At 39.1% G+C, this 10627-nt stretch overlaps 1 protein-coding gene across 1 annotated transcript; it reads right to left on the bottom strand.

Annotated features, from left to right (window-relative positions):
- Positions 1-1236: 1236 nt before the first annotated feature.
- Positions 1237-8560, bottom strand: trnt1 (tRNA nucleotidyl transferase, CCA-adding, 1). Its single transcript, XM_067998922.1, has 7 exons — positions 8361-8560; positions 7699-7892; positions 6422-6560; positions 6123-6249; positions 3667-3860; positions 3239-3492; positions 1237-2079 (listed from the first exon to the last, which is right to left on the bottom strand). The coding sequence occupies exons 1-7, from the start codon at positions 8482-8484 to the stop codon at positions 1831-1833; spliced, it is 1281 nt and encodes a 426-aa protein (XP_067855023.1). The 5' UTR covers positions 8485-8560; the 3' UTR covers positions 1237-1830.
- Positions 8561-10627: the final 2067 nt, after the last annotated feature.

The following is a 10627-nucleotide window of genomic DNA, read 5'->3' as shown; positions in this document are numbered from 1 at the left end:
GGAAATTGTGATATTCCTTCTGCAAAATATATTAAATTGAGGATGTATTTTGAGGTCTATGCCATAACTGAGTAATTTTTTTTGCATGTTCTATTTTAGGTTCATTAAATGATTACAAAGTGCTGTAGGATGATGCTCCAAAGAATGTTGCGGTAAGTGGTAAATGCCAATGCAGACAAAATAGTTGGGAAAATACAGAACAAGTGCTTTCAGTGCTGTTTTGGTTCTCAACTGACACAAGTGAAGCATCATTTTATGACATATTTCATTAGCCCACCCAATTCTACTACTATTTACCCTTAGACCACTGGCAGATCTAGAGAAATGACTATGCATTAGTCAGCTGCTTTTGTAAGTTTTCAGCTCAAACACACAAACACAAACTCTTATTTTGCTTTCTGACTTTGTTTCCCCCATGTTTTTCTCTCTCATCTGACATTATGCCATATACATTTAATGAATATTTTCCTTTTAAAAACTACCTTTAAGATTCTGTACTTAAACCTTGTTTCTTTCTCCTGGTTCTCGCTGCCCATTTTGGAGGTGGGAGCAGCTTTAAAAAAAAAGGGCTTCCACTTGCTGAAAACTTAACTGACAGCCATTTTTTTTTCTAGTGGCCAGCAACAAAAAAAAACAGGGCCAGCTTTGAAGTTATCGGGACCAAGGGCTATTACACTGATGTACCTTAAACACAAAGTGGGAGGGTGCAAAGAGAGCACCCCCCCATCAGGCCACAAAAAATAATTTTGTACGACACAAAGACTTAGAAAGGTAAGATAGAGTGGCAAAGCATCAGGCCCAATAGGGGATGACAAATGCCAGCTCCTTGCACGATGGGGAATGGTTAATGGCAAGTGAAGAAATTTCTAACATGAAAGCCTGTAAAAATAGGTTTACAAAGCATGCCACAGGTATACAGTCTATGTTTGTATATTGTTGTTATGGTGGGAGCTATAGTATAATTTTACTATTTCCACACTTCGATAATTTTTTAAAAAACATTTGTTTTTTAAAATTTCTTTTTAGAAACTGTAGTACTCAAACACTGACAAGATTAGATTTTGGCAAATGAATTTGTTGTTTTTGAGGACTAATGACAGTATAGCCAATCACTAACAGTCACAAGCTCATCATGACGGTTAAGTAGTGAAAAATAAGAGGGAAAGTCACTCAAACTGCTCTTGCTCTCTTGCATATGACTGGTGCATGAGACAAAATAAGAGGCTTAAAAAAAAGTAAAATAGCACAGATGAACCTGAAAAGACAAATGTAAGAATAACATTTGTTTACAAGCTCAAATTTTTAATTTTCTTTAAATGTCCTTCATTACAGATAAACTACTCAACGGTTAGAGCATTAGTGGGTGAACCTGAACTCAAATTTCATATATCGGCAGGTTTCCAGATCTAGTCCTTCATTTAGCTAGTACATGGCCAACTACTTTTAGCCACACTAACTGTTCAAACCTTGAAGGTGCAATTAGATGAAAGAGTCACCAAATCCATACTGATCAGAACTGACTCCTAATAATCTGCACATATCCAAATCTACCCAATTTGTTTCAATTTAGACTAAAATCGAATTCTGTTGCTTAATAAAGCTAGTGAACATGTAAGTAAACAACAATGATCTTAGTGACAGAAAAATCAAACAGCTGAATCAACAATACAATAATAAACATGTACATAATTAAGAGTCTGAGGTTGATGACAAGAATGACCAGAGAAAATGTCGCTCTGCTCATGCAGATGCACGAACATTTTAGGAGAATAAAAACTGATTTCAATGTAAAAGTCTTTTTCCCTCCATTCCAAAACCTGTCAGAGGCCTTTATGGATTTTTTACAATGCTCAATAGTTCTTCCTTATCCATCAGGTAACCACTTTTTTTCCATGTATCCCTAAGTTCCTGCAGCATTGTCCCAATCTCCTTTCCAGAAATTATTCCTATTCGTCGTAGGTCATGGCCACTAACAGGAAAGCGTGGAATGGACCACTGCTCCATCTCCTTCAGTAACTTCTCCTCTCCTTGGTACTTCAGCAATTCACACACTCTGCTTTGCACATCTGGTTCTCTGAACTGAAAATTGAGTAGAAAACAGATAAACCAAACCAATAGCATCAGTCCAATGAATAAGTACACCACAGCAGTACCAGGAACTGACACTAACTGTTTAGCAGACAACTGTACAATGCAAAACAACATGTAAACTAATGAACAGATAGCATGAAAAAAAAACAGCCAGACATGTAAGAGCACTGCAATATTATATTGGAGGATTATTAAATGTCATATCTGTGATTTGTCTCTTGCTTTTAATATCTCAGCTAGGCAAAAACTAAAGCTGTTTTAATTTGTTTCAGAACTTCTGTCAGGTATTGAGATCAGTCAATAGTGACTCCTGGATAGTTAAGCAACTCGATGATATGTTTAATGGTTTATTAGTTTGACAGAGCACTGCATAGTAAACCCGATTTTGCATGGTGTGCCTTTTAAGGCGGAATAGCAATCTCACTCCTACTGAACTCTGTAAAGACTGTGATTATACTAGACACTGGTTTGATTCTGGTGCCTTCTTATGGCGACGTAGGAGCCATCAGACCAGTTACACTGCTGGTCTTGTATTTCTGCCCGACCAGGGGAAATGGAGCTCTGCTCATGCAGTATTTCAATCTACTCTTCAGATTGGTGTACAAGTTATTTTCTCTATTCTCAGAGCCCAGCACTCCTTTTCCCCCACAAACACAAATTCCTCACTTTGAACCTGTGGGTTTTCCACCTAGGTTACTGAAACAACTTCAACAAAAAATGTGCAATAGAATCAGACACAATTAGGCCTGGGTATGGATTGAATCTGTCTGATATGTCGTTGCCATAAAAATCCACATACATCAGCTGAAATCTGCCACAAAATTTTCAATTTATCACCTCATTAAGGTTGTGCGATCCCAAAACCGTGGAAATAAATACCACGCTCAGACAGTCAGGGCACAGAATCACTGAAGCCAGAACATTTCCCATTTTAAAAATGCCTCAGTACTACATAGGAATACCTATGGAAATCTTTATGATGCAGGTTATTTTCACCAGCAAATCTCATCATAACTCTCAACTTCAATTTGAAAGTAATCTGAATGCCTCACTTACAGAAAAGCCAGATTATATAAACTTTGATGTATTCTATTTATGTTCCTGCCATTTCTTTTGTAAATTTTAACCAATTTCATTTGTTACTTACGTCTATAATGAAATCTCTGTAGGGTTTTAGTGGATCAGCACCATCAGCCTTGATCAAATCTCTTCTATACTTAACTAAGAATAAGCCAAGTTGCTTTTCCTCTTTTGAAATTTTTAGCCTCAAGTCAAGTCTCAGAACATCGTCCTGTGTTCGAAACAGTGCTGAAAGGACAGTCATGGGTTTTGGAGAGCGATAGTACACATTTTTGCACACTCTGTTTAGTTCTTCCAGGCTGCCTTCAATTACTGGTAACCCTACAGAGGAAAAAAATTGAAGCTAAAAGCAAGGAAATATAAAAACTATATACATCATAAAAATGCCACTTAAACTGAAGAAACTATCTAGCTACTAAGAAGCTATACCATACATTATCAACTCTACAAGGAATGGTACATTACTGTAAAAAAGATCAAGAGTTATATGCCTACCAATATACTGGGCTACATCCAGGTCATACATAAGGCTGACAAGATGAGCAGCATGGTTTCCAACTAGAGTTTTTTTCAGCTCAAACCAGATTCTTTCTCCAGAAATGCCAGCCATGCCCTTTGCATGCTGTTTGATAGACTTCAGCGTCTTTGGGTCATGGTCTCCTGACTCTTCGGCAATCTTGCCATAAAACCTAGAAGACATAAAGTTATCAGTATAATGAACCAGGTCTTCTTCTAAGGATTCAAGGTTTATCTACCTCCCACAACATTTAAGTACTAGTAGTCCAGCCACTCTTCCAGAGAAAAAGAGTCTAGTGTGCCTGAATGTTGTCAAAACATACAACCGAAAGACAGAGAGAAGGATAAGCGTAAAGTGGTTCTTGGGGTAGGGCTCTACATTCCATGGGTCCCTCAGTTTACCAGAACACGTTCATCTTCAGCAGAGTCTAAATATTTTAAACATGGTGCTTGGGGGATAGGGGTTGGCAGTCATGGTGTGGCAAAATTCTCATTTGTCACATAATTTGTATAAAATTAATTTGTGGCTCTGTACTCATATTCTCTGGCCAGAAAACGTTTACAGCTGGAGTCACGAGCAAGGGAGAATTTGATTAGATTCTCAGAAGCATAGACCATATTTTCTTTAATCTCCTAAAGCGGCCACTGTAGCTATTCAATGAAACTATTCAGTGAATGTTTTCTTCAACTGCAATTACCAAAATACCGCTTTACCTCTAAACTTTGTAAAGTATCTCATGCCAAGGGAAAGACTGCTAGTGAAGTGCTGTCACCGTTGGTGAGCAAGAAGCAACAGTTAGACACTTGGACCAATATTTATTTTTGGAGGGGCAAGGGGGAAGAGCAGGGGATAAAAAGGGTATGGGGTAGCAGAGCTCAGTGCAAGGCTGTCCGCATGCATCAATAGAGTGCCATAATGATGATTTCCCATCAATTGCCCACTCAGCTCTCCTCAATCAACAGGACAGTAATGCCATTTTTTTTTAAATGAAAGGCTGGTGTGAATGAAAACTGATGTATATATTGATCTATTGGTGGTAGTCTCACTTACAATTAGGCCAGCATCAAAAATGCAGGGAAACAGCACAAGGTCAGCATGGGAGGTCAGATCTCCTGCATCAGTGGATGTGGATCTGGGTGAAAGCACATACATGTACATAAATTCAGTTCAATATATGGGTCAAAATAAAATACAGGGATTAACAGGCCCCAGCCAGGCTCAAACCAGTAGGCCTGGCAACTTGCAAACTCTAAGACACAAGACTACAAGCAGGAGGACCACCTTGTGTCAAAATCTGCTTTATTCAAATATACTGAGTGACAGTTGTGCCTTGATGGCCTAGAGGGATCCCACAAATAGAGTCCTTCTCCAATGAACATAATTTACTCTGGCCCTTCTCTCTGTAATTACAATAGAGAGCAGTAATCTGCCCCTGGTGGAGTGACTGAATTTAACATCACAGGTCATCATGAAACTTGTCTATTGTATTGATTTTGACCATCTTGGTATTGTTATTCTATTCTCTCAAGTGTATCCTAATACTGGTGGAGGGAGTGCTGAAAGGAGAGTATGAAGGTCTTTCTTAAAAAACAATAATGGTTTCAGTCATCACATCTTAAGTGAAGTATACAAACACTGAAATAGTACTTCAGGTAGAGATTAGAAAGAGAGCTTTAGTTAATTTACACCGTAGGCTGGACAATATTCCTGAAACATGAAATTCTCTTGTGCATAAATTTTAAAATATTTTAGCAAATGCAATGGCTACTTTCTTATGTGGTTCATCAAAAATAGTACTTGCTTTTCTCCCTCAACCAGAATAGAACTATTTTATAGCACAATTGCACTCAAGTTTTCTTCAGGGTTTTGCTACTTTACATGAAAGAATGAGTGGTAAATGCAAAGTTCACCTTTTGCACAGCTGACATATTGCAAGCTACAATATTACATGTTCCCAGGCCTTAAATTTTATTAATTCCAGCAAGGGGAAGGCATAGTAAAAGGACAAGTGCAAGGAATGATGTAAATACTTAGATCTACACAAATCATCTGCAATTACTCCTCTCCCACCTTTAAAAACAATTTTCAGGATTCTACGAAGAACTCTCAATGCTAATTTAATTTCATGAAACAAACGTGCTGGAATGACTTTTTCCTTCGAATGACATGTTCCTTGGAATGTCCTTTCAATCTTGTAACGGTGTGATAATTGATACTTTATTCCTATGCTTTCCTCTTATTCACATAGTCCTTGCTGAGTATTTATAGACGACGAATATGAGGATGAGAATGTTATTCCTTCCAATTACCCTACTATAAAATTTTCCTTCAGAAACCAAGGCCTTCCATTAGTCAGGTTTATTCATAATGCAACATTTTTATAATTGACATAAAACCATCTTTAAATCAAAAAAACCAACAAAAATAAACCAACCTAAAATACCGCATTATTCTCAAATAATCTTCCTGTATCCTCCGTGATGGATCGCCTACAAATCGAACTTTCTTGTTTTTCAGGTCCTCATAGCCATTGAAATAATCATATAATGTACCATCAAGGGCTGAGAAATAATTGAAGATTAAAATCAGTTTCAGTACACCAAAATCACAGCCTAAAAAAATCAATTTTAATGTTTACTTTAATGACAAGAACAAATATTAATTAAAAACATAAATGAAATATTATCTGAAGGCAACACAAGGCATAGTCCATCTGAAACTAAAACAGATTACCTAAAAACATTGAATTGATCGTCAGGTCTCTTCGTTCAGCATCTATCTGCCAGTCTGTTGTGAACTGTACTTCAGCATGCCTTCCATCTGTCACAACATCAACTCGCAATGTAGTAATCTCAAAGTTCTGATTATGCACCTATGCAAGATATTTTAAATTGGTAAATTAATATTTTTCATTCTGAAAACTAAAGGAATATAACAATCTTGACTTGATTTATTTACAACCAACCCAAGCAAATAAATTATTAAAGTGCTACAACTTTATATTCCAGATATACACAAATTCCAGCCATTATGCATCAGGTTTTTCCCCCCACTGTATTTAACAGGGTATTTTTAGACATATTGCATCTGGGAATGTTCTCCTTTAAACATTAGGGTCTTCCATTACCCAACTCAATAAAATTCTGCAGCTACATTAATAAAGTATAACATTGCTTGGAAACAAACTCAAAACTTTTGAGAACTATTTAAACTTCATGCTGTTGAGTTTAGCAAAATAAAAATATACTGCTAGTCTACTGCTGATAATTCAAAGTAGCTTTTTTTTGCATAAAGTGGAATTAATCAATGTAAATAATGCAGCAAAGTGAAAATATAATGCTAAAAAGTCTAAATTGTCAGATAATTTGAATTAAGCAACTTTGAGTTAAGAGTAGACTGTATTCTTAAGTATCTTTCCTGAATCGCTTGTGATACATCTCCTATAAAATCAAACTTTGTACACTATTTGCAAAAGCTGTTAAGTAATGAACATTTATTTTAACCACTGGCTTACTTTACATGTCCTGTTAAGAGCCCCTTAAATTCTTTGTCAACACACATCTTTGGGTAACTTATCAGTAATTTTATTAATCTCATACTTTGAACCTTGAGTTTGATTAATAAAGAGATCAGAATTTCATACAACATTAGCCACAGCAACATCTTAATGTAAGCAAAATCAACATGTCTGTCCTGTGCTGATCTGTAGGCCTACTGCTGAACTGACCTTGTATTTGATCACTTAATTTGAAACTTAATACTTAAAATGGTTTTATATTCCGATTACAGTAACAATTCTCATTTGTTTTGATACGTTTCTAATATTTTGACACTGCATCCATGAGATGAGATTTGACAGCAATCCTTTTATGCCTCCCTAACAAGTGTCTTCATAACAACGATGCCTTTTACAAAAGGGAATGGGCTTTTACAACATAGCGGATCAGCTCAGTCACCGGCCTCATTTAAGAAGCAGGAGGAGATGGATTACTTTCGCATCTTAGACTTACTCTTGCAGTGATGGTGCCGTGCTTCTCCCCTTTGTTGTTGATCATCCGAATACCGGCGGCTTGGAATAATTCTTTCATATGTTCAGGGGTGGCAGTGGTGGCGAAGTCCACATCTTCTGGCTGTTTCCCGCTTAACAGATCCCTGACGGCGCCACCTGCGATTCTCAACTCACGGTTGTTTTTACTGAACAATTCTGAAAGGGAGTGGGGAAAACAAAATGTGCTTGATCACTATTACAGGTTTCCAAAACAATCTCTGAAGTGTAAATAAACATTTCACCAGAGAAAATGTGCAAAAAAAAAATCACGAAGAAGACCGTTGTCCGAATATCTGAAGACTGACAGCGAGATGGGAACAGGTGCATGTTGTGGGTTGAAACAAAGAGGCGTGATTGACAACGGCCTTGTCAACAGTCACTCCGCTCAGACAACGCACCGAGCGGGATATGCGGCAAAGGGACGGCGGCATCAGGTCACAGAACGGCCAGGACAAGAGGCCCCGGTGAATATATAAATTGAGAGAGAGAGAGAGAGAGAGAAATCCGCCCCACAAAGAGCGGGCCGAGACACGATGCAGGAGTGCACAAAGATGGCGGCCCGCCGAGCCTGAGCAGGCGGCGCAGCCACATCAATCCCCGGGGCCCAGGTGGCCTCGTCCTCACCTGCGATGCTCTTCAGGCCGTCCGTGAACAGCGACTCAAACTCCGACGTCTTCAGCTGCATCGTGACGAGGCCTCGCCCCAGGGCCCTGCTTGCACCGGCAATGCGTAGCACTCTGCTCCACATCTACGGCCACCGCTGCTGGGCCGCGCATACCACTCACCGGGAGGGAGGTTGGTCGCCGTTGGTTGGTTGGTTGGTGAGGGAGGGAGGGGGGAGGAGCGACTTGCTGCTGCCTGGAGACCGCGCGCGTGCGCACTCAGCTACCCGAGCGAGCGCCTCACCACGCCTGCGCGTAGGCGAGTCTCGCGCGCTCAGTCAAAGACGAGCACGTGAGCCTACACCTGTCAATCAAACTGTTTGCAGTCGGTTGTCGGGAAGAATCTAAGTCAGGTGCGCAAACTTTACTAATCTTTTTTGGCAAAGGGGTATTGAAGCAACTGGAGAATGGCCAAAGAGGTTGGTACAATTGTTAAGAGATAGCAAAAATGGTTAATAGCTTTCAAGTACTGCAACTGAATAAAATGGTTGATTGGAAGCATGTAGAATGTTTCAATAGTATGGTAAAATTTAAATTATATCACCTCTTTTCTGGTAAAGAAAGCAATTGCTACTAGGCACTTGAGTCCTCTGGATGCACAAAGCACCTCACAGCTAATTAATTACCTTGGCAGTGCAGTCACTTATTTTGTAGGCAAAGGTGATAGCCTATTTTCACACAGCAAGATCCCACAAAGAGCAAGTGAGATAAATAACTAGTAAAATGTGTTCTGATTGTGTTGTTTGGGAGATGTTGACCAGGACACTGTGAGAAGTGTTCAAGTATTGTTGTGGGACTTTTTACATCCACCTGAACATGCAGATTGGCCGGGGCGGGGTGTTGTCTCAGTTTAATATCTCACCTGAAAGATGGTCCCCTAATAATACAGCACTGGACTGAAGTGGCAGCCTAGGTTATATGTTCAAGACCAGGAGTGGGGCTTGAGCCCACAGCCATTTGTCTCAGAGGTGGGAGTACTACCAACTGAACTTGGCTGATGCTATATTTCTGTTTGCAGCCTTTTGCTTTTGTATTGTTATGGCTAAAATATTTAACATTACATTTGAAATGAATTTTATGTGCAGAGTTGCTAATTTTTCTTAATGTCAGCATCTGCTTTATGCCCTTTATAACAGGGCTACATTGCACTTTTCTAAAATTGCTGTGGTTCACCCACTGAAGATTGCCACTCTTAAATTTTCATTGGAATTGGAGCTCATTCTTTTTTGCAAGACTGGCATTAACTACACAGTTAGTATTTCTTTAACAAATCCCAGGTGTTAAACAATTCTTTGATATTTTGCTTAATCCAAATCCCTGGGATGGGAACTGGAATCCACCCAGGCCCTACTGGATTAAAGTGAACCAATTGGGTAATGTTGCTGAAAGAGCTCATAACAATAGCTGGTGTGGATATTAATGATGTAATTGGATATACTGATGAGGCTGAGGTTGGGGCGTAGTAAAATGATGGGACATTTGGTTTTTGACATACCTAGAAGTATTTAAGGTGGAAGAGGCAAATGGGACCAACAGTGTTTGGCAAGCATTTTTTAAATGTGCTTTGAATAAAGCTAGTGGCAAACTCCTTTTACTTCTGTGACACAAATGAAGGATTTTTGTCTGAGTTATTTATTGGATTCTTTCTTGTTAGTCCAAGCATATGAAGGGTTACTGCCAGCTGTTTCTGCAGAGAATGCACATTCCAGTGATCAATGGCTGCTGTTCTCCTTGGATGGGGGCCTGTCTTGCAGATCATTCAAAGAGCTTGGAACTACTCAGTAGGTCAAGGTATTCAATTCAATTGGTGGTATCCTTTAGGATTGTTTACAGCGCATGTTTCTTTGGCAGCTGAATTTGTGTGGGCAAATGTTTCAAATCCTGTGAATATGCAATACTCTTATGTCTTTGTTATGGGTTATCTTTTAAAGAAAATTTGGAGTTACATTGTAATTCATTGCAACCAGACAGCAGTCAGGCTGAAGCCAGCTGTAATAAAGTAAGACAGAAGGCTCCATAGTAGCAAATAGCCATGTAAGAACATCGCCACATTTCAACGGTCAGTTTAATAGATTTTAATCCTCTTTGGATATGGGAGTGGTGCCAGAGGACTGGAGGATTGCAAATGTTACACCCCTGTTCAAAAAAGAGGAGAGTGATAAACCTGGTAACCACAGCCAGTCAGTCTAATGTCTGGTGGGAAAACTTCGAGACACCATTGTCAAGAAC

Source organism: Heptranchias perlo, chromosome 17, assembly GCF_035084215.1.
Source record: "Heptranchias perlo isolate sHepPer1 chromosome 17, sHepPer1.hap1, whole genome shotgun sequence".
Taxonomy (NCBI): Eukaryota; Metazoa; Chordata; class Chondrichthyes; order Hexanchiformes; family Hexanchidae; genus Heptranchias; species Heptranchias perlo.
Note: the sequence above shows the minus strand (reverse complement) of the source record. Positions and strands in the feature narration are given on the sequence as shown.

Excerpts from the sequence above, each read along its gene's own strand:
- trnt1 (XM_067998922.1), bottom strand. The coding sequence starts at position 8,484 with ATGTGGAGCAGAGTGCTACGCATTGCCGGTGCAAGCAGGGCCCTGGGG. Across the intron at positions 6,250-6,421 it reads GATCAATTCAATGTTTTTAG|CCCTTGATGGTACATTATAT; the intron begins GTAATCTGTTTT and ends ATTATTTCTCAG. Across the intron at positions 2,080-3,238 it reads ACAGAGATTTCATTATAGAC|TTCAGAGAACCAGATGTGCA; the intron begins GTAAGTAACAAA and ends CTCAATTTTCAG.